Raw genomic sequence first — 19552 nt, forward strand, 5'->3', positions numbered from 1 at the left:
TACTACAACTACTACAAGCATGCTTTTTTAAACATTTTATTATTATTATTATTATTATTATTTATTTTACTTAATCTAATCTTAAATTACATCAAAATATCATTACACTTACATTTTAGTTGCTTTTATTATAAATAAAGAATAAAATTGAAAAATTAAGAAATAAAATAACTTTCAAATCTTTGTTTTTCTTGCTTTTAGTTGTCATAGTTAATCCTAATTATTTTATACTACTTATAGCTTTGCAGTTAATAATTTTTGTTTAATTAAATAATGTTTCAAACAATATTGACTGATCTGTGGTTATGAGAAAACCCACTTGTAGAGAAAATTATATATGTAAAAAACAGCTGGTATGGATAGAGGAAGCACTGTGTAGAAGAGCGAACCTGATGATGACTGAAGAAGGTCAAAACGTTCGCTCCTCTACATAGTGGTTTCTCTACCCATACCAGCCATTTTTCACACATATAATATAAACAAATAACAATAAAAACTAAAAATCTTCTGGCTTTCTAACTCTGCAACAACAGTTACAAATTTATCCAAGGTAGTTGTTAACTTTCTCATGGAAACACTGTTCATACTCTTGAATGAATCGAAATTCAACTGCTTAAAACATAACAATTATACGACACATCATTTGATAGGTGGAAACGTTGAGTTTCTATTGGTTGTAGGTAATATACAGTTAAATGTAAGAGTGAACTGTTAATGAATTATGAAAGAGAGGATGTTACACATGGGTGTGGCAGGAGGGGTCTGATTTTCTATTCGATAACTTCGTAACCAAACAAAGTTGAAGACTATGATAAACTTGGTTTATCTGAGCAATGACGATTTTGTAAAGTAATTTACATTTAATTTCATACTTTTTACAATTTTTCAAGGGGCTGTTAATAAAATAGGGATGTTGATATTTAATATTATACATTATTCAATTTCTTACTTTAAAAGTAAATATTAAAAAAAATATATTTAAACTTTGAATATTTGTTTCATTTGATATGTTGAATGCAGTACTGATTCAAAATGGATTTTTGTGACATCAAAATACAATGTCTTTGGTTTTGTACAAATTAGAAACTGAAATTGCTAACATTGTAAAACCAGCATATAAAATAAGAACCTTGTATCTTTTTATTTTGCTGAGATATGACTTATGTAATGAGTCAGATACATTGGTCTTGCTCACCTCTTGATTTTTGAAAATGGTCCTTTTTATATAGTTACTTCAGTATATAACCACTCAAAAGCTTAGAATGTCCCCCTAGTAATTTTCTGAACCTTTTTAATGTGTTAAGAGGCCACCTCATTCTTTTGAACCAGTATTTCATGCATGTGATTTATGTTTTTAGTTTGCTTGAAATTGCATATTTTGTTAGACCAAAATTCAGCTTAGTTGTTAAATTTGATAAATTTTAGTGGATTTCTGTTGTATCGATATACTAATTTGTGATTTTTTTTTGGTTATTCAACTGTATATATAAAGCTTACAAAAATTATTTCGTTTCATACTCTTCATGTGGGAAGTTTTAAAATGCATAGCAACCTACATCAAGCAGCAACTGAGTACAAAGGCTGTAGCTAGAAGAGATAATATTTTGCTTTATTTCTTTATTCACTGTTCTGTGTTCATCAATTGAGGCTTTGGAAATGATGCTTGTAACTGTGAATTCGTCTGATTATTTTGCTAATTAAACATGAAAAGTTAAAATCAATTTTTCTATATGTATTTAAAAACTTTTAGATAAACTTTTTCTTCTGGTATCTTATCTTGGTTTTTGACAGGATTTTTCCCAAGCAGTTTTCAAATTTGTCCTGCTTTTTTGAGGCATAAGATGACAGTTATTTCTCCACAGATATTGAAGCAATATTCAATTCCTTTTAATAAGGTGAGTGAGTAATATAAAAACTAGATTACATTTTCATTTTAACTGATAATTATTTTTAAGTATAATTTTTTAAATCTTTTAATTTGTTTTAAGTTTATGAATATATAAATGCTAGCAATTATGAAAAATGTAAGTGCATTTTCTTACTTTATAACTAGTAGCTTTCTCTCTTACTAAACAATTTTTCAAAATTTATTTTATGAATTTTTTACACTAATTTTAACGTTACTTTGGTCATACTAATTTCAGAGGTGCGAGTGTCTGTGACTCAGAAAATATAGTATTTCTATAATCAGCATTCAGTAATAACTGATTTCAATTTAAGAATTTCTTTGATTAGCCAGTTTATCTGTCTTTGTGTTTTAGGAAGCTTATGTTTTCTTTATAGGCTGTGATAATGTTTTTCTTGACTAGAATGTTTGAATTTAGCCTTTTGGAATTTACAATGGCAAGTAGTTTTGGACAGAAGTCTTTAAACTTGATATGCAAAACCTTGTATCTTTAGAAAGTTCATGTTTAGACATTGTTTTATACTTATGCAGTATATTTAGTATTAAATGCATTGATATAGATATAATTATCAGGTTATCCATCAGTACATATTTTAGAGTTGTTGCATTTTGTTTAACATTTTTGTATTTCCAGACAAGTTTAAATTGAATATAATTGTTCTGTACCTTGTTGCCAGATAACACAGGAACCTGGTGAGTTCATGATTACATTCCCTTATGGTTATCATGCTGGCTTCAATCATGGATTCAACTGCGCTGAATCAACTAACTTTGCATTGTTACGATGGATAGAGTATGGAAAAAGAGCTTTACAAGTTAGTTTTTCAGTTACAGTCACTTCACCCAGATATCACTTGTGTAGCTTTTGCATGAAATTCAAAACAAATCATTGCTTACATTTTCATTATTTAGTCTTGTTCTAAGGACAAAAGTTTATATTTCAAATACCATTGAGAACTATTCATTACTGTTTTACAGTATTTAATCACTTTCTAATATTGTGTGTGTGTATATATATATATATATATATATATATAAACTTTGTGTAATTTACAATTAGCATTTCTTTCATGTGATGGATCTACTCTATAAAAAATTTCAGAATATTGTAAATATTTAAATTGTTAAAAGTAAGTTGAAACTTTTAAGCCCTTTTGTGAAGCTTTCAATGAATGTTAAAAAATATAGACCCTGAAACCAGCAGCAGAATCATCTGTGTACTTTAATAACTGACTCAGAGAGTAAAATATTCCAAAAGGTGTAATTTGTGACAATTGAATATAATTAGATATTACTAAAGAAATTTTATTGGGGGCAAACCATCCATGCAATTTCTTTACCTAAAACACTAAAGCTTCACATTTTCAAAAAAAAACAACAGAAAGGTAATAATTGGATTCCAGTCAATACAAGCTAACTGAAATAGCTCAAGAGTTATGCCAAACTCTATCTTTCAGAAATATTAAAATAAAAATGAGACTTCACAGTAGCTTCAGTTGGCTAAAACCTATGTCTAGTAAGTAGAGATGCAAGTTAAATTCCACCAAGTCTTAATTTACACTTCTTCAGAAACATTCTTGATCAATTTAACCCTTTTGCTACAGGTCATTGGGTCAAAGGTCATGTCACCATGTTTTTTGAACTCGTATTTTATGAATTTGTATCGGTAAGTTTGGAATCAAATTGTAGATTATAATTCAAACTTTAATATTGTATACGAGTTAATTTCTTAATTTAAAAACTAAATATTAGAAGAACACATTTAAATATAGATTTTAGTCGGTCACTTGGTGTGTTGAATGCAGCACTGTTTAAAATTAGATGTTAAAATACTAAGTCATCAGTTTCATACAACTTAGGAACTCAAATTACTAATATTATCAAGCTAGAATATAAAACAAGAACCTCATATTTTATTTTTCTGAGGTGTGGCCTATATAGTAAATCAAATTTATTGACCCCATTCACATCTTTTCATTTTTGAACATGGTTTCTTATGTACACTTACTTCAATATATGGCATATGAATAACTAATCAATAGTTTAGAATGCCCACAGTGTGGTTTTTTTAGCCATTTTAATCTGTGAAAAGGCTACCACATTCTTTTGTCCAGGATCTCAAGGAGTTAGGTTGTGTCTTTTGACTGCTTGGAGTTTTATATATATATAAAACCTAAAAAAAGTTTGTTTGATAGCCTCCATGAACAGTTTTTAAAAGGCCTAGCAACCTATGTTCAGCAGCAACTGAGTACAAATATAGCAAAAAGAAGTAATTATTGATTTACTTCTTGATTTATTCTATATTTTAAGAAAATTAGGTTTAATAATTTATTTCTTAATAGCAATAATCTATATACACATATAATGTATAATAATTGAAATGTGCCTGTATATTACAAAATAGTAGTCTACTAAAACACAGTCAAGACAGGGAAGACTAAAAGTCAGTTTTGTATTACTGGATGCATGCACATCATGCCAATGCAAGTTATGTAATGTTAGTTATGTGAGACTGGAAAGTCAATATATTAAAAAAAATGTGTAAATATATATAGCATTATGAGGCTTAAGCTACTTAGACTAAACATTGTTGTTGTTTTTTTTCATGTTATAATGTGTAGTCATTCTAACTCAAAAAAGTATAATTTATATTTCCTATATTTTTTATGATGGTTGTGAGATTGGTCAAGTGACAGACTTCTCATAGTTGGAGTATGGAAAATAACAAAATATATAGTCTAACTGAAAACAAATGTTTGAAATATATTTAGGACATTTTAGATATCATGCAAATAATATTTGAGATTTTTGAGATGAAGAATATTAATCATAAAATGAAATTGCTTTACACTCGGACTATTAATGAGAAAGATTTTATTTTCCCAAACATATTTTTAATAAAAATATGTCATTTAAAAATCTGTTGTTTTTTTTTAAACGAAATATTTGACAAATATTTTTGAAAGTACACATGCTGTATCAAAAGGTACAGTACAAACACGTAATGTATGTAAATGTGTAGACAAACTTGTGTATATTATACTCAGCACATACAAAAAAAGTTATTGTTGTTGTCATATGAATATATTTTCTGCTTCAGTAATTTTTTAAAATTTCTTTTACTTTTTGCCACTTGCAACTTGAATTCAGAGGTGTGTAATAAATAGCATTTCAGATATAATTTTGCCTTCCACAAGTTACTGTCTGCTAAGTTGTTTATTCAATTCCAGAACTAATTAGTTTAGTGGATGATAGAAGGCAAAAATATTCTAAGAAATACTGTTTATGCATAGAGTATAATACTTTGAATGTTGTGGGGCTTTGTTCAGAACTTTTTAAAGTGCAGTGAGGATTTTTTCTCCCCCTAGTGTTCATGTCGAAAGGATAATGTGAAGATTAGTATGGATGTATTTGTTCGTAAGTTTCAACCTGAGCGATACAAACTATGGAAAGAAGGCAAAGATATGGGCTGTCATCCTGAGAATACTGGACGAATATATGCTGCTCCACCACCATCAAAATATGAGCTTGCTGTTGCAGCTAGAAGGTAAGAACATGTTTTTTATTCTACTAGCCATGTATAAACGTGTATCCATGTGTATAGACGTGGTGCATGACAATAGCATGCAAATAAGCTTACGACAACTCTACAGCAGTAGTACTGCAACACACTCTCCTAGCACTTCTTTTATTTGGCACTCAATCATTTGGTGGTGTCGTTTGCTGCTTTTTGAGTCTTATTTTGGAAACTTTTAAATTCAAATTAAACTCTGATTTTCTGCAGTTAATTAGTAATTGAGTTTCTTTCATGAAAAAACAATTTTTTCTTGCTTTACAAAAACCTTATTTTTACAACCAGTGTGGTTCACTTGCATCAAGTTACCTACTAATTTCATTATGACGAATTTGCAGTTTAATCTTACTGCTACTACAGTTACTATCCATGCTCCTGGTCGTCCACTGAGTACTGATTTATGACTTAACATTTTTGACTGAGGAGGTTATGATTCTCTTCTGCTGAGAGTTAGAATCTTTCATCATGTTTTAGGGTTCTCTTGAACCTCAGCCTGTTCTCCTGAAGGCTGGATGGCATGATGAAGATTTGGACAGTCTTCTACATCCTCCTTTTTTGCTGTGCAGTCTTAGTTGACACCAGTTGACCATCTACTTTTGTGGACTTTTTGAGTTATAAATGTCTTTGCCCTCTGTTTTGTATGACTTTTCTATGTCTTTTCTACATGACTTTTGTTCTTCAGGTTATATTATCTTCTCACTGTCTGTTGGCATTCAGCTCCATGTGTTTCTGAGAGTAACGTGTTAGCTTATCATAATTCTGAGAACTGCAGTTGGATTCTTTGATTCTTGTTTTAGATCATACCCTAATACCTCAGTTCATTTTTCCCAGACTCAGTTCCCCCACTTTTGTTTAACCCTCATCACTCATGTTTGTTATTTTCCCTCCACTTACCTCATGCCCGAGGTCATCCATTATTCTCTTGAGGGATTTAGGTGGATGTTCGTTCCCTATTTTACACCAAATTAATTTCACTCCTTGCACCTTTGTTCTTGGGATCTTTTGGGTAAGGATGCACTTTTGGTTTGTGTGCATGGCCCCTTTTTTGGGGAGTGTACTTGATTCCTTGGAGTTTCATGTGGAATTAGCTCACTTTCATCATTTTCTGACCTCCTAAGTTTTTTGTTTGTCTCATCTTTCCTTTGGTCCTGTCCCTCTCCTTCAGCTTCTTTGGCCATTCCTGAAGCAGCTTTTGCAAATGACCTGGGAATAACTGGCAAAAATGTATACTTGTTTTTTCCAGCTTCTTTTACTAGGTCAGCCACAACAGAGGATCATTTGAAGCAGCTACCTCCAGCTCCTTTTCTTTAATTGATTAGTAGAATTTGTGAGGTTTTAGAGATCTCTCCTATTGCATTAGATGCTACTCCTTTTTTATTAGCAGAAAGGACAAAACATTACTACTTGATTTTTCCTCCCAATATTGCTGTTCATGCTGGGAGATTTACTGCGTAGTTGCATGATGAGGTAACTATGCCTTGTCTTCCATATTTGTTGGATTTGCATACTTTTGCTTATTGCTGCCAGGAGGAGGTCTGTTTAGATTCTCAATGGATAGACCCACTTTTGCATCTGTGGGGGTCCAGACTTGTACTTGTATCTTGAGACAGCTGGTGTGGGTATTAAAACTAATTAAAGTACAGAACAATGAAACACGAAATGGTGCTTGGGTTGGAGTAACACTAATGTTGGGTTACCCATTATACCACCTTGTCTCAAGATTTATTTGTTTACAGGGTTGTGGATCTAATCTTCAAAGTCAAGAGTTCCAGGGTACTTGGACAGAAGACAAATCTACCTTTCATATTAATGTTCTTGAACTTCTTGCTGTACAGCAGTCTGTGGTTTGAAGTCTGTCTCTTTTGAAGGGAGAAATTATCATGATACATTCTGACAATTCTATAGTTGTAGCTAGTATTTTTCATCAAGGAAGTGAACATTCTCAAGACCTTTGTTTTTGTACCTTGGACCTACTCTACTGGGCTCATTCCATCGTATCAGTTTCTTAGTTTGTCATGTTCCAATAGTGATGAATTTAACTGCAGATCACTTGTCTCGACCCAACCAGATTCTTCCAACAGATTTGATGCTATATTACAAGGAGTTTCAGTGGATTTTGGTCCTCAACAATTGATGCCTGTGTGATACATTGGAATTCTCAACTGCAGTTGTTTTTATCTCTAATATTTCATTATCAAGCATTAGTAGTAGATACATTCATTCAGGATTGGACAGGTTTACATCTCTATGCCTTTTCCCTGATTTGACTGTTGTCTCAGGTTCTGACTATGGTTAGTTCTACTCACTATCAGGCCCTCTTAGTTGCATCTTATTTGCCAGTTTAAGCATGGTTTCTGCTTCAGTATCTCCAGGAATGTCCACCTCTACCTCTTCCACATTGGAAATCTCTGTTGTAACAAACTTGGACATTCTCCACCCAAATATTCAAAAACTCAATCAGTGTGTCTGGGAATTATGCCGAACAAAGGACTCTGTACTTAACTAAATATGTCCATAGGCCAACCATGATTGTTTATCAACAGAAATGGAATATTTATTGTCAGTGGTGTATTCAAAGGAGGTTAAACCTTCTTCATCCAAAAGTGTCTATGGTATCCCATTTTCTGACTTGGGTATTTGAGAAGGGTCTTGCTTCCTCTATGTTGGCTTTATATAAGGTGACCTTATCTAGTATTTTTAGGTATTCTAAATATCTGAAGGTTTTTGAATGCCCAGTTCTATCAGGTTTGCTCAACTCCTTTTTTGTTATTTGTCCCAAGCAACCTTTTTAATTCTTGAGTTGGGATTTTACAGTTGTTTTACATGTACTGACTCATCCTCTTTTTGAGCCCTTATCTTTGTGTTCTTTGTTTCATCTCTCTCTTAAATTGTACTTTTTGTTGTTGTTGACTCATAGATTCCATAGGTCAAAGTTGTTTACAGTCCATCTACATTAGGACTCTTATCATTTCACATTTTTCCTGCTCTTCCATGATATTTTCTTCCCAAGACTTTGATGGCCGGGGAAGGGGAAATATTCTTCTCGCCAATCCATTTCCAAGCTATTTTTCACCTTTATGACCTTTCAGATTCCAGTCAGTTGTTTTGTCCTGTTGGGGCCATAAAGTGTTTTGTGGCCTGTATTAACTCCTTTTCACTGGATTCCTCTCTGTGATGAGCATTGTCCAGGCAGGTATGTTTTCCTCTCAATTCTGCATTAGCAAGTACTTTCACTGTAATTACTATAGGTTGTAACTGACTCTGTCAAAATGGAGCATTCCATAGGACCATCAAGGAGCCGACTGGATGGTATTACCTTATTATGGACAATCATGAGTTAAAGCTAAAGGGAATCATTCTGATTTCTAAATTGAATGAATTGGGGTCAGTTTTTCTTTTAAAAATGTGGGGAGCTTTGTTCACTTATTGCACAACTTTGATCCAAAGCACTGTTCCTAAAACTCCCCAGTCCATTTCACTCTACAGACTCTACTAGTGGATCTTGAGAGTCCTAACCACCCCCAATTTCTAGTTGCTAGGGTAGTGAACAGAAGATTTTTCCTCTTGAGAGTTTAATTGTGTTCCTCAACTCTTGGAGTAGAGAGTTATATACAGGCCCTACTTCAGTCCATGGATGTTTTTCCCAGGTGTTACTAGGAGTGGGAACTCCTAGAAGTCACCAAGAACTCGATGAGCAACATCGAGTTGATAAGGAGGATTGACAACAGAAAAGTCTGGCATGCCATGGTCGTCAATGTCTGCCGCAAATTTGACACATGAAGAAGAAGACTAGGAGTGGTGCCAACCTCCACGGGAGCCTACTCAAAATTCTGCTTCAAATTTGACACAAATCTGTCTGGTTAAGGAGTGCATGGTTTTTATATTTGTTCAGTGATGGCTTTGTATATTGTTTATGAAAAGAGGTCTGCCATCTCCCCGTACTTTGGCACAATTTGGCAAGAGGCTATTCAGGTGAGGAGTTCATGGCCTTTCTCTTTAATCACGGTCAATTTTATATATTGTTTATAGAAGGATGTTTACTATCTCTTAATAATTCAAACAAGGAATGGTCCCATCTTAGGTTATTGGTAAAGCACAGGTTACACATCCTCTCCATAATTCTAGGGGCAATCATTTGGTTGGGGAATGAGGATGAATGTTTATAATTCCAGACTGGATGAGTTGTTCCTTTTAGATGAGTAAGGCATACATGACCCTGTCATTCTGAGCCTATATTGCCTTTTGGACTTCTTTACGTGGATGAGAAAATATCTCCTCTTCAGTGTTGCTTACTTTCTCATCATGATGCCAGTGGTGTGAAACATATCACTATGGTTACAGGTTGGGATCCAGTCAGAAGTGTGTGTCTATATTTATACATATATGACATTGCTATCCACTGTCCCTAGCCATCAGTGTGGCATATAGGAACCAAGACCCCTTATTTCTAAAACCAAGTTGTAGAACCTCTGCTGTCTGTTTTAGGTAGGCCTATAATGAGTACTGATGTTCTATTCCACTCTGGGTACAGAAATTTGATTCTGGGTGAAGAGTATAACCTGTTCTGTATGTAGTGTACTTGTGTACCACTTTTGATACACCATTTTTTATGCAGACATTTTATGTATGGATCACACTAATACTGGTCACTCCACCTTCTCAATATGAGATTCTAGTTGTATTGTCAGCAGATGGCAAGTGCATTTTTCAAAGTTGACATTGTCCTAAACTGAATGTATTTCCAATAACACTTCCTCTGCTGACACTCTCACTCTCTACCTCCCCATTAATTGTGTCTCAAAAAAAATGATTACATAATCAAGATGAGGTGCTTATATACAGTGCGTAGATAGATGGTGCATTGAAATTGGTGGAAAACTTTGCAAATTAGATATTGTCAAAGGCATTTGAGTGTGATATAAAGGACTGAAACATATGAAGCTATTGCTTAGGTAGGCAAAAGTGACACCAAAGAATAACTATATTGTCAGTAGAGGTAAGTATTTTTGGAAATACATTTTCAGTTTAGTTAATTTGCATATTTATTTTGTTAGTTGAATTACTCACTATTTCTGACTATATATGGAATTAGTGACTTACCACCCAAGGTTCATTGTTTCTAATTGAAGAAAAAGCTTCTAAAAGTCTTTTTTCAAAGTTTTCTATTTTAAAAGAAACAGTTCCCATATTTTCTTTTTATTAATGTTTCACTTTTAAAATTTTAGTGTGTAGCAAATTTTCTTTTGCCATACTACATTCAGAATAAAATCTGAAGAATGAGTCTAGAAAATTAGTTTGTTTTTTTTTGTTTTTGTTTTTTCAGATTATAATGTGTAATACTTCATTATTTGTGTCTGTTTCACTCAAAATTGTAATAAATAAGAAACTTCAGCTTTGGCTATATCTACCCTTTGGGTGGAGATTGTTTTAAATAATAGAAACATAACATCGTTTTGAGAAGTTTTATATGGACCTTGTGAACCTCTCATTGTTGCTTATTTGGTTCCTAATTTTGGAGTTCACAGTTCATGAAGTTCCTAACTTTCTCTGTTGCTATGAGTATTGTACTATCTGGTATGTAATAGTGGTGGTGCTACCTTTACCTTTGTCAAGTTAGGTAACATTATTTCTACTGATAGTATTCATTGTAATGATCAATTGAAATCTTAAAAATATAGTTTATTTTCAATAAATAAGTAATTTTACTTGTTTACATATCTAAATGTGATAAACTTGACAATAATATTCACTTTCCAAAGAAACTGTAAATTATTACTGACACCACTTTATTCTACCTTGCTATAAATAGTTTACAACTTGCATTATCATATCTAACCTATATAAAAGACTGTGTGAGGGTGTTACATCACATCATGCATGATTTTGCAAAGTAAGAGGTGTCAAAAATAGAATAGTTTAATTACTATCTTCCCAATACAATTTTAGTGACAGGGAGGGATGCAAGAGGGGTATGCCTTGCAACCATGTAAGTGTAGTGAGTGCTGGTACAATAAACCTAAAGTAAAGACATAGTGTGGGATCACTTAGCAAAGTATATAAAATGTATCATGAAAGTAAACAATTTCAATTCAAACTTAAATCATATATGAACTAAATTATTTTCTGTTACATCACCAGTGTTTTTAATAAAAAAGAAACCTCTTTAATTAGTAGAAACCAAATTAAGAAAGTTTTTACAGTTCTGTTGTCTGTACATTTAATTTTATATCTTCAGTATCTAAACATATTAGGTAATGCCTTTCTTGCTAAGCAACATGATATAAAAGCCATTGTTGGAATGTAATGTTAGCAAAATGCACTCACTTTTCTCTATATTAGAAGTTATTAATCTAACTGATTTTTACCAGTAATTATTTTATGAATATGCCACAAAGGAATATCCCAATATATGACTACCTCAGTTACATCTTTCTCCCTCTTTGTTGGTCAAGCTTGATTTTTTAAAATTTATTTACTTTAGTTAGATTGGTGTATGCTATGGTATGGGGGTAAGGTAGTACTTACTCCATTATTTTTGATGGGCTACATACTAGTACTATATACATGACATATAAGTCATGTTGGTAGTTTATTCAAAACTACTTCAGCAGTGATTTTTCAAGCCATATTCAATGAAATTATAAAGTGTGGAAGAAAATCCTTTAGTAATAAAACATAAAATAGAGAAGAACAATCAGGAGAGAAACAAGGCATAATTTTGTTCTTAAGGGATAATAGTTTCGTAGCAAATGAAAATCTATACTTTGTTGAGGTCAAAAAATTCTAAACAAATTTGTAGTTATGTTGTTTACAGACAAATTTCCTCAGAATTATCTATAAATGCAAGTTTGAACATTTTCTGCATTTGTATTTCTGCAAATTACTCTAAGTATTGCAAAGTGAAAAACATGAATCATAAAATATTTTTTACTCAAAAATTAGTGAAACTGAGTTGGGTTTATTATTTTCACAGAAATATTGTATTTAACTGTGTATGTGTGCACTTGGTACTTAAAAGGTGCTCAACAGTGTGGAAAAGATTAATAACAGCTTTGCCCATGTTATGATTTTTTTTAAAAAATGTTCAAGATTAAACTTGACTGTTTTTATGTAGAAGGACTTTACTGCTAAGATATATATTCTGTTTTACTTTTTATCTAGGGATGCAAAATTAAAAGGAAAGTCGAGAGAAATTGCAACAGCTGCAGTTTCTAAAAGGCATCCCATTTCTTCTGTGAGTCGAAAAGAGAAGAAAAATGCAAAGAAGGAAATTAAAGATAAGACCCAAAAAATGTATGCAACTGAACAATTTAGATTTGATTCTGATACTGAAGAATATGACTTCGAAGAAGAATTGCAGAAAACAAAGAAAAAGACCAGAAGAAAGAAAAAGGTCGTTGAAGATACCAACTCGGAAACCAGTCAAGTCAAAGAAAGGCTAGGAGAAATCGCCAGTGGAGAAACTCCAGTGAAAAAGTCTAAAGTAAAGTTTGCTAACATTAAACCACAAAACCATGATAATTTAAAAAAGAAAGGCCCAAAAATCAAATATACTCCAGCAAGAATGTTATCTACAAAACTGCTTATGCTTCAGTCACAGTTGTTAAGATCTGAGCAAAAAACTCAGTTTCAGACAAACAAATTTGAGGGGGTATCATCTTCTAAATTGTGTGATGCATTAAATCTAAGCACAAAACATGTGCATAGTACTAAATCAAAAGGAAGTACAATTGTATATCTTAAACCAATTCATTCAGAAGATAATAACACTAACGTAGACAAAAGTGAAATGGTTTCTGTAAATAATTCATCCAATCCAACTCTTTTAAGTACTGAAACAGGAGTAAATGAAATGAACACTGTCCAGTCAGATTATCCATTAAACCTGAGTGTCAAGTCTGAGAAACTAGTGTCAGAGGCACCAGTAATATTATCTTATATTGGGAACAGTGAGTCAAAGGTTGTAGGAATAAATATTCAAGATATTATAACAAAATCTGTAGATGTTAGCATGAAGCAAGAAACACCAAACATCTTATCTAGTAAAAGCATCATTGCAACAAAACAAAATGGAGTAAAGCATGTTCAAAATGTGGGATCTGTGAGACCCAAAAATAAATCTAAAGGAAGTTTCATGAGTCTTGCAGAGACAATAAGAAAACTAGAAATGAAAATTTCTCAGAAAGGTTGTTCTTTGAGTCAGCAGTCACAACCTTTATCTGCTACTGTGTCAAGTCAAGAAATTAACATTAATGGGAATGCACCAGCAAATATTTCATCTTCACCAAGTACTAAACAATTTGCTCCTTCAACCAAAAGTGAAATTTTTCCCCAGCAAAGTAAACCAATTAATTTCATAATTAACACAGTAAATCCTCTTCAGCTTGGTGTTAGTAACACATCTAGCCAGAGCTTTACACTTGAAAGTTTACCCAAGGGTTTGACTGTATGCAATTCTCTGTCAAAAACGGTTAATTCGTCACAGCTAACCACAGTACCGTCTTCATGTTCCATCATTGCTCTTCCAGTACCTGCAGCTTTGCTAAAACCTAATGCACCAGAAGGGAAAGCTACAGATTTTTCAAAGGAAAGTAAAGATGTTAAGCAGGTAGTTTTCAATATTCAGAGAATAAATCCAGAACTTCAGATATCACAAAATACTACTGATGTAAAGTGTCCCATCCAAATTTCCAATAAATTGTGTTTCTCTGAAAAACAAACAGGCTTTATTCATCAGAATCATAATATAAAACCAGAAGGATCTGTATTTACAGAGAGAAACTTCAAAAGTGAGAAAACTGGAAATATAATGGACACTAATAATGATAAACCAGTCATTCTGAAGGTATGTTTGAACTTGTAAATAATTATTTGTTCTATTTCATAACCTGACTTAATAACATACCTGTAAGAGTAAAAATTTTGTATATAACTGAGTATATAAAATATACTGTGTATTTTTAAGCAAAGTGTTGAAAAAATGTTTGAGAGGCTTAGAAATTAATGTATTTTTGTGTTCTTATATTGTTATGGACCTTGTAATTTTTAATAATGTACCCACAAGCAAATTGGAGTATAAATAGTGTTATGTATTACAATTTAACTTGGTCAAGCCTTCAATTTATTATATTACCTATTGTGATTTCAAATAGCCTGAACTTTTAATTTATAGTACATTGAATGTTGATATGTATTGAATTTACGATGTTTGCCAATAGTATTGATACACACAGTTTTCTTCACACAAATGTGTTTTAATATATGAACAGCAATACAATTTATAATAATGGTTATTACAAATTATAATTCATATACAGAAGTTTCAGAAACTTACAAATAATACTGAGTTTTTCATCTAGTCTGGCACTGAATATTTTATCAAAAGTTTTCAATACTAAGTCTTTAATGCCGTCCAGAACTGAATATTTTATTGACAGTTGACAGTGAGGGAAGTAATTCTGTGTTGATACATAGGTACACTTTTACTTGAAGACATACTATCTAGCTTCATACATAAGTGTTTTCCCACCAAAATTTACAAACGTCCTCATAGAAATACTAACGTTTGAAGTTAAAAGGGTTGTAAGGCTTGAAATAAATAAATGTTCTTGTGTAAATGTGTAGTTTTCCAATTAATAAGCATTTATTACAGTTAAAGCTCATGTAGTTTAAGAGTATATTATCTGCAGCAAACCAACAGTATAAAACTATCTCTTGACTCATTGATTTATAAACTTTTAGGATGGGGTTCTTTAAATTTGTTTGGCAATATATATATATATAGGTTACATCCATTTCTGAATATATATTAAACTGAAACAAAAATGGATATTAGGTATATAATAGTAAATCCATTACTATAGCTAAAACTATGTCTTAAAAATTGATGGTATCTTATGGATCTCATCAATAGTAAAGGACTTATAAGTCAAAAGTAATTTTAATTTCATTCTCTTTTGTTTTAAATTTTATCTTACTTTCTTGTGTGTTTCTTCTACTTTAAAGATATACTTCTTTGACTGATTGTTAACATAGCTAAACAAATCAACTTAGTTAAATATTTTTTATCTTTTGTGAAAATTCATATCCAGATGCTCCATAATTACACATTATCTCCAGAAAAGGAAGAAAAGAATGTTCATACTTTTATTCAAAAAAGTAAAAAACCTGAGATTGTTGTGTCCAAAGAAAAGAAGATTCTTAACACGGGGATTCGAAGACACCCCATTTCAAAACCTCGAAGAAGTGTTCCTTCATCCAAAGTGGATTCAAGTGATGAAGGTATTGTAAAAGTTGTGTACTTGTTCTGGTTTATGTATGTTATACTGATTATTTAGCATATATAGTATGTGTGTTATTTGTCTTTTCCTGAAACGGTCAGTTTGGCTACCTTTTCACTCTGGTGTGGTCATCATTTGAAAATGTATTTTCACTGACTGGCTGGATAGTAAATGTATTATGCTCCTCAAAGTATAGCTTTGATGATACTTGTATTTTTATACAAGTTTGCTTTTAACAGTCAATGACAGTCAGACTGGCATGTGTTACAATAATGATAATATTACATGATTGTTTAATAATGTAATAGAAGTCAAGAACATCTAAGTAAAGGAAAATAAACTATATATATATAAAAACTGTTTGCTACTTTTCATTCTTTTTGGATTTGTTATATGACTAATATTTTTGTGGCTTTTAAAGATTAAAATTGTATTGTCAGTTTTTTCATATTTGAATGTAATCCATTTCAACCTTAAATTTACAGTTGACAATGAAGTTGATGATACATTTTAATTATTAAAAAAATTTAATGGAAAGAAAAATTCATGTGTTTTAGGAAAGGAAATATATTCAAGGATATCATTTTTTGCAGTTTCTTCCACAATTCTGATCATAAAATAATTATAAAAATCTTTTTACAGCTAAAAATATTAAAAAAACATATTTTTTAACACATGGTTATTACATAATCACTGCTTCACTTTTTCATTTGTTGAAAGTATTGACTAAAGAAGATTATATAAATTATAAAACATTAAATAATATTCTGATCCAAAAACCAAATATGAATAAATACACTGATGTACAGTTATATTTAATTTTGCTTTTACTGTTTTGCAAAGTAGTCTGTCCCAGTCAAGATTGGATGAATGAATTTTGAACAGACTTGTACAGTAGTACAAAGTTATGAGAAGTTATAGACTTGAGCAACCTTGTAGACATATTACAATTCAAGATGAATAGATATTGACCATACTTTATAAAACAGATACTATGCAAAAGTTCTACACTTGTTAACTTTCGAAGGTCATCATTTAAAGGGCAAGAACAATCAACTGTGGTAAGGGGAAAACTTGCACTTGTTTCTCTACTTAACTATTTCTTATTTCTTTTACATCATTATTTGATGATGTTATATCATCAATAGTAGCAAGACAGAGCATGAAAGAGGTCTATGTGCAATGGTGACAGAACAGATTGATGTAAGATATAGCATCTGAAAATAGCTGTTAAAACAGATGTGTAGCCAGATGTTGAAGGTGGTACCATGATCATGAAGCAAAAACAAAAAGAAAGTAGTAATTTGTTGAGGAATTTTAGATAGGCAAAAAATTTTGTATCTTGTGCACCAACTCCTGAAGATAAATTAAAGCGATTAAAGAGACCACAAGGAAATAGCTTAGGCAAGAGTGGACTAACACAAGACACTGTGGAAGATAATCTGGCTTTTTGGACAAAGAATGCAACAACAGCTGTATGTTGATGTAGGTGGTTGTTGCTTAACGGATCCAGAAAACAGAACATTGCTGATTTCCCAACTTAGATCACCTTCCCACCTATGAAAGAGCCATCTACAAATAAAGATCTGTATAAAAAGTAAACCAAGACACAATTGTTGTAAATCTTCATTCGAACCAAAACTGGAGAGACTCACAAATAATAAAAGAAATAGGTTGAGTGACAAAAGATCTGAAGACAGATGTTAATGCGAGACAGAGTCCAAGTGGAAGTGTCACATACGAGCATGTTCTATGGGAATGACAATTGCAAAGAGAAGTTTTATCCTCAAAGTACAAAGAATATCTTTGGTAGTAGGTGTGAATGACAAAAGAGTATAAATACAAGACTCCAAGGCTGCCAGTGCCACAGGAGACTACTAAAGATTTCCACAAACTGAGTTTATCCAAAATCTCAAATGTAGCAAATATGATTGGTACTAGTTGGGACATAGATTTGTTGATGATTCACCTCAGAGGTGTAGCAAACTAGATGACTAACAGAATGTATTGAAGATAAGTGAATAAATGAAAGTTGATGCCAGTTGACATCAACTGGAGAAGACCAGATAATGTAAAAATCCGAGGCCAAGCCAAAGGGAATGGGAATGAAGTGGTAAATGCTCCTCTTATGACAAAATTGAAGAAAAGTATGAATAAATAGGAGTATTCAAATAAGCATTCTGTATATCCACCTTTTTCATCCAATATAAATGTGGAGAAGCATGAGAAAGTCTTTCAGCTGCCTCTTTTTAAAGGATCTTTTGAGGCTTTTTGACTCAGAAAATGTAAGCACCCTGAATTAGAAGGAAGGAAAAAGATTGGTTCAATGGAAAAAAAAAACCAGAAATATAATGAAACTGAAAAAAAAGGATCCTAAAGCTGAGTGTTCTGTAAATATGCTTCACCACAATGGAGTGGAGGATCAAAAGAAATGAGAAAGACAAGGCAGGAGGAAAACTGTACTAATTATTTCTATCCAGAAAGAACAACCAAAAGATATTTGAGACTAGAACCATAATCAGCTCTTGCTGACATGTTTCTCCTGAAAGGAAAACATTTTTTGGCAAAACTCCTACAATTACAAAATTATGCTGAAAATAATCTTTTTCTAGCTCAACATAAAATATTGGGGGTTGGGGTGTTGGTATTGCACAACACAGTGTGACATTGAGAAACACATGAGTTATTTCATTATATTTCATTATTTCATTTTTTGTTCTGCCTAGAATGTAGTTTTTGGATGATTCATCCCTATAACTGTTTGTTCTGTTGGGTATTTTCTATAGTTATTTCTTGTGTACTATACGTTTGGCTTATTGCACTAGCCACACTGCACATATATGTTGTCTCTGTGATATACACAGATGTATAAGAAATTACATTTTGTTCTTGTTAAAGGAGTATGTTGTAAGCTAAACTACCAAAAGCAACAAAGTATTAAGCAGACATATATTTGATACAACACTTTAGGTATTGCTCTTCATCAGGTTTCCATAACTGAACTGTAAATTTGTAAGTGAAGATTTTATTTCAAAGCTCATGTGACACTATGACAAGTAAACAGGTATAACAATTATCTACAAATACCTGGAATTATACAGATACTTGCACACATGTGGACACTCACACATGCATATAAATATTTGTGTAAACAAAGTTTTAAAACAAAAATGAGAATTATAAGACAAAAAAAATCAGATACATAAGTTGAGAACTTTTTAAAAGTTAAAACCAAAGGATGAAATTTTTAATTTATCCCATTGCAATAGATCCCATATCTCAAATTTTGCATTCCTATAGCTTACACCTACATTTATTCAAAGGGGCTTTTTCAAAACAAGTATTTTTAAAGTGTTCTATAGTATAGGTGCATAAATGAAAGTGTTATGCTGTTGGTTTATCTGCATTGCATGTTATGTCTCTGAGATGTTCTTGGATATGTTCTGCCAGTAGTCTGCTGGTTTCTCCTGTGTTTAATTTTCTGCAACATGTGCATTCAGTAGAGTATATGATGCATCATGGTAAGTAATTATATTGATCCTTAATGTTAAGTCTCTTCTCTATGAATATGAGAAATGTTTAAATTTAGATAATAGGAAAAAAATTTTGTTGAATTTGTCTTAAACTTCATCAGCTCAAGTTTAAGTTTGGAGGGCTCGGTTAATTATAGGTGTTGTTCCAATTTATCTTGATTAGGTTTTGTTGGTACATGTATCTTTTTGTGCTTATGGTATTTTGGTTGGATTTTCTTGGTTTTCTGAAATACCACCACCCTTTAAGAAAGCAAGACAT

The 19552-nt window shown here is 32.0% G+C and overlaps 1 protein-coding gene across 7 annotated transcripts in view; it reads left to right on the forward strand.

Annotated features, from left to right (window-relative positions):
* LOC143249271 (lysine-specific demethylase 4A-like) overlaps positions 1–19552 on the forward strand; it is a 71862-nt gene that overhangs the window by 27860 nt on the left and 24450 nt on the right. For all 7 annotated transcript variants that reach the window (XR_013027702.1, XM_076498810.1, XM_076498809.1 and 4 more), the window contains 5 exons: positions 1792–1895; positions 2584–2721; positions 5275–5453; positions 12642–14325; positions 15572–15761. Coding sequence is in view for 6 of the 7 variants with exons in the window: in XM_076498810.1 (XP_076354925.1) it covers positions 1792–1895; positions 2584–2721; positions 5275–5453; positions 12642–14325; positions 15572–15761 (2295 nt within the window). In the remaining variant the exon portion in view is untranslated. The remainder of the gene's footprint in view (positions 1–1791; positions 1896–2583; positions 2722–5274; positions 5454–12641; positions 14326–15571; positions 15762–19552) is intronic.

The sequence above is a fragment of the Tachypleus tridentatus genome, chromosome 4, assembly GCF_004210375.1.
Source record: "Tachypleus tridentatus isolate NWPU-2018 chromosome 4, ASM421037v1, whole genome shotgun sequence".
Taxonomy (NCBI): domain Eukaryota; kingdom Metazoa; phylum Arthropoda; class Merostomata; order Xiphosura; family Limulidae; genus Tachypleus; species Tachypleus tridentatus.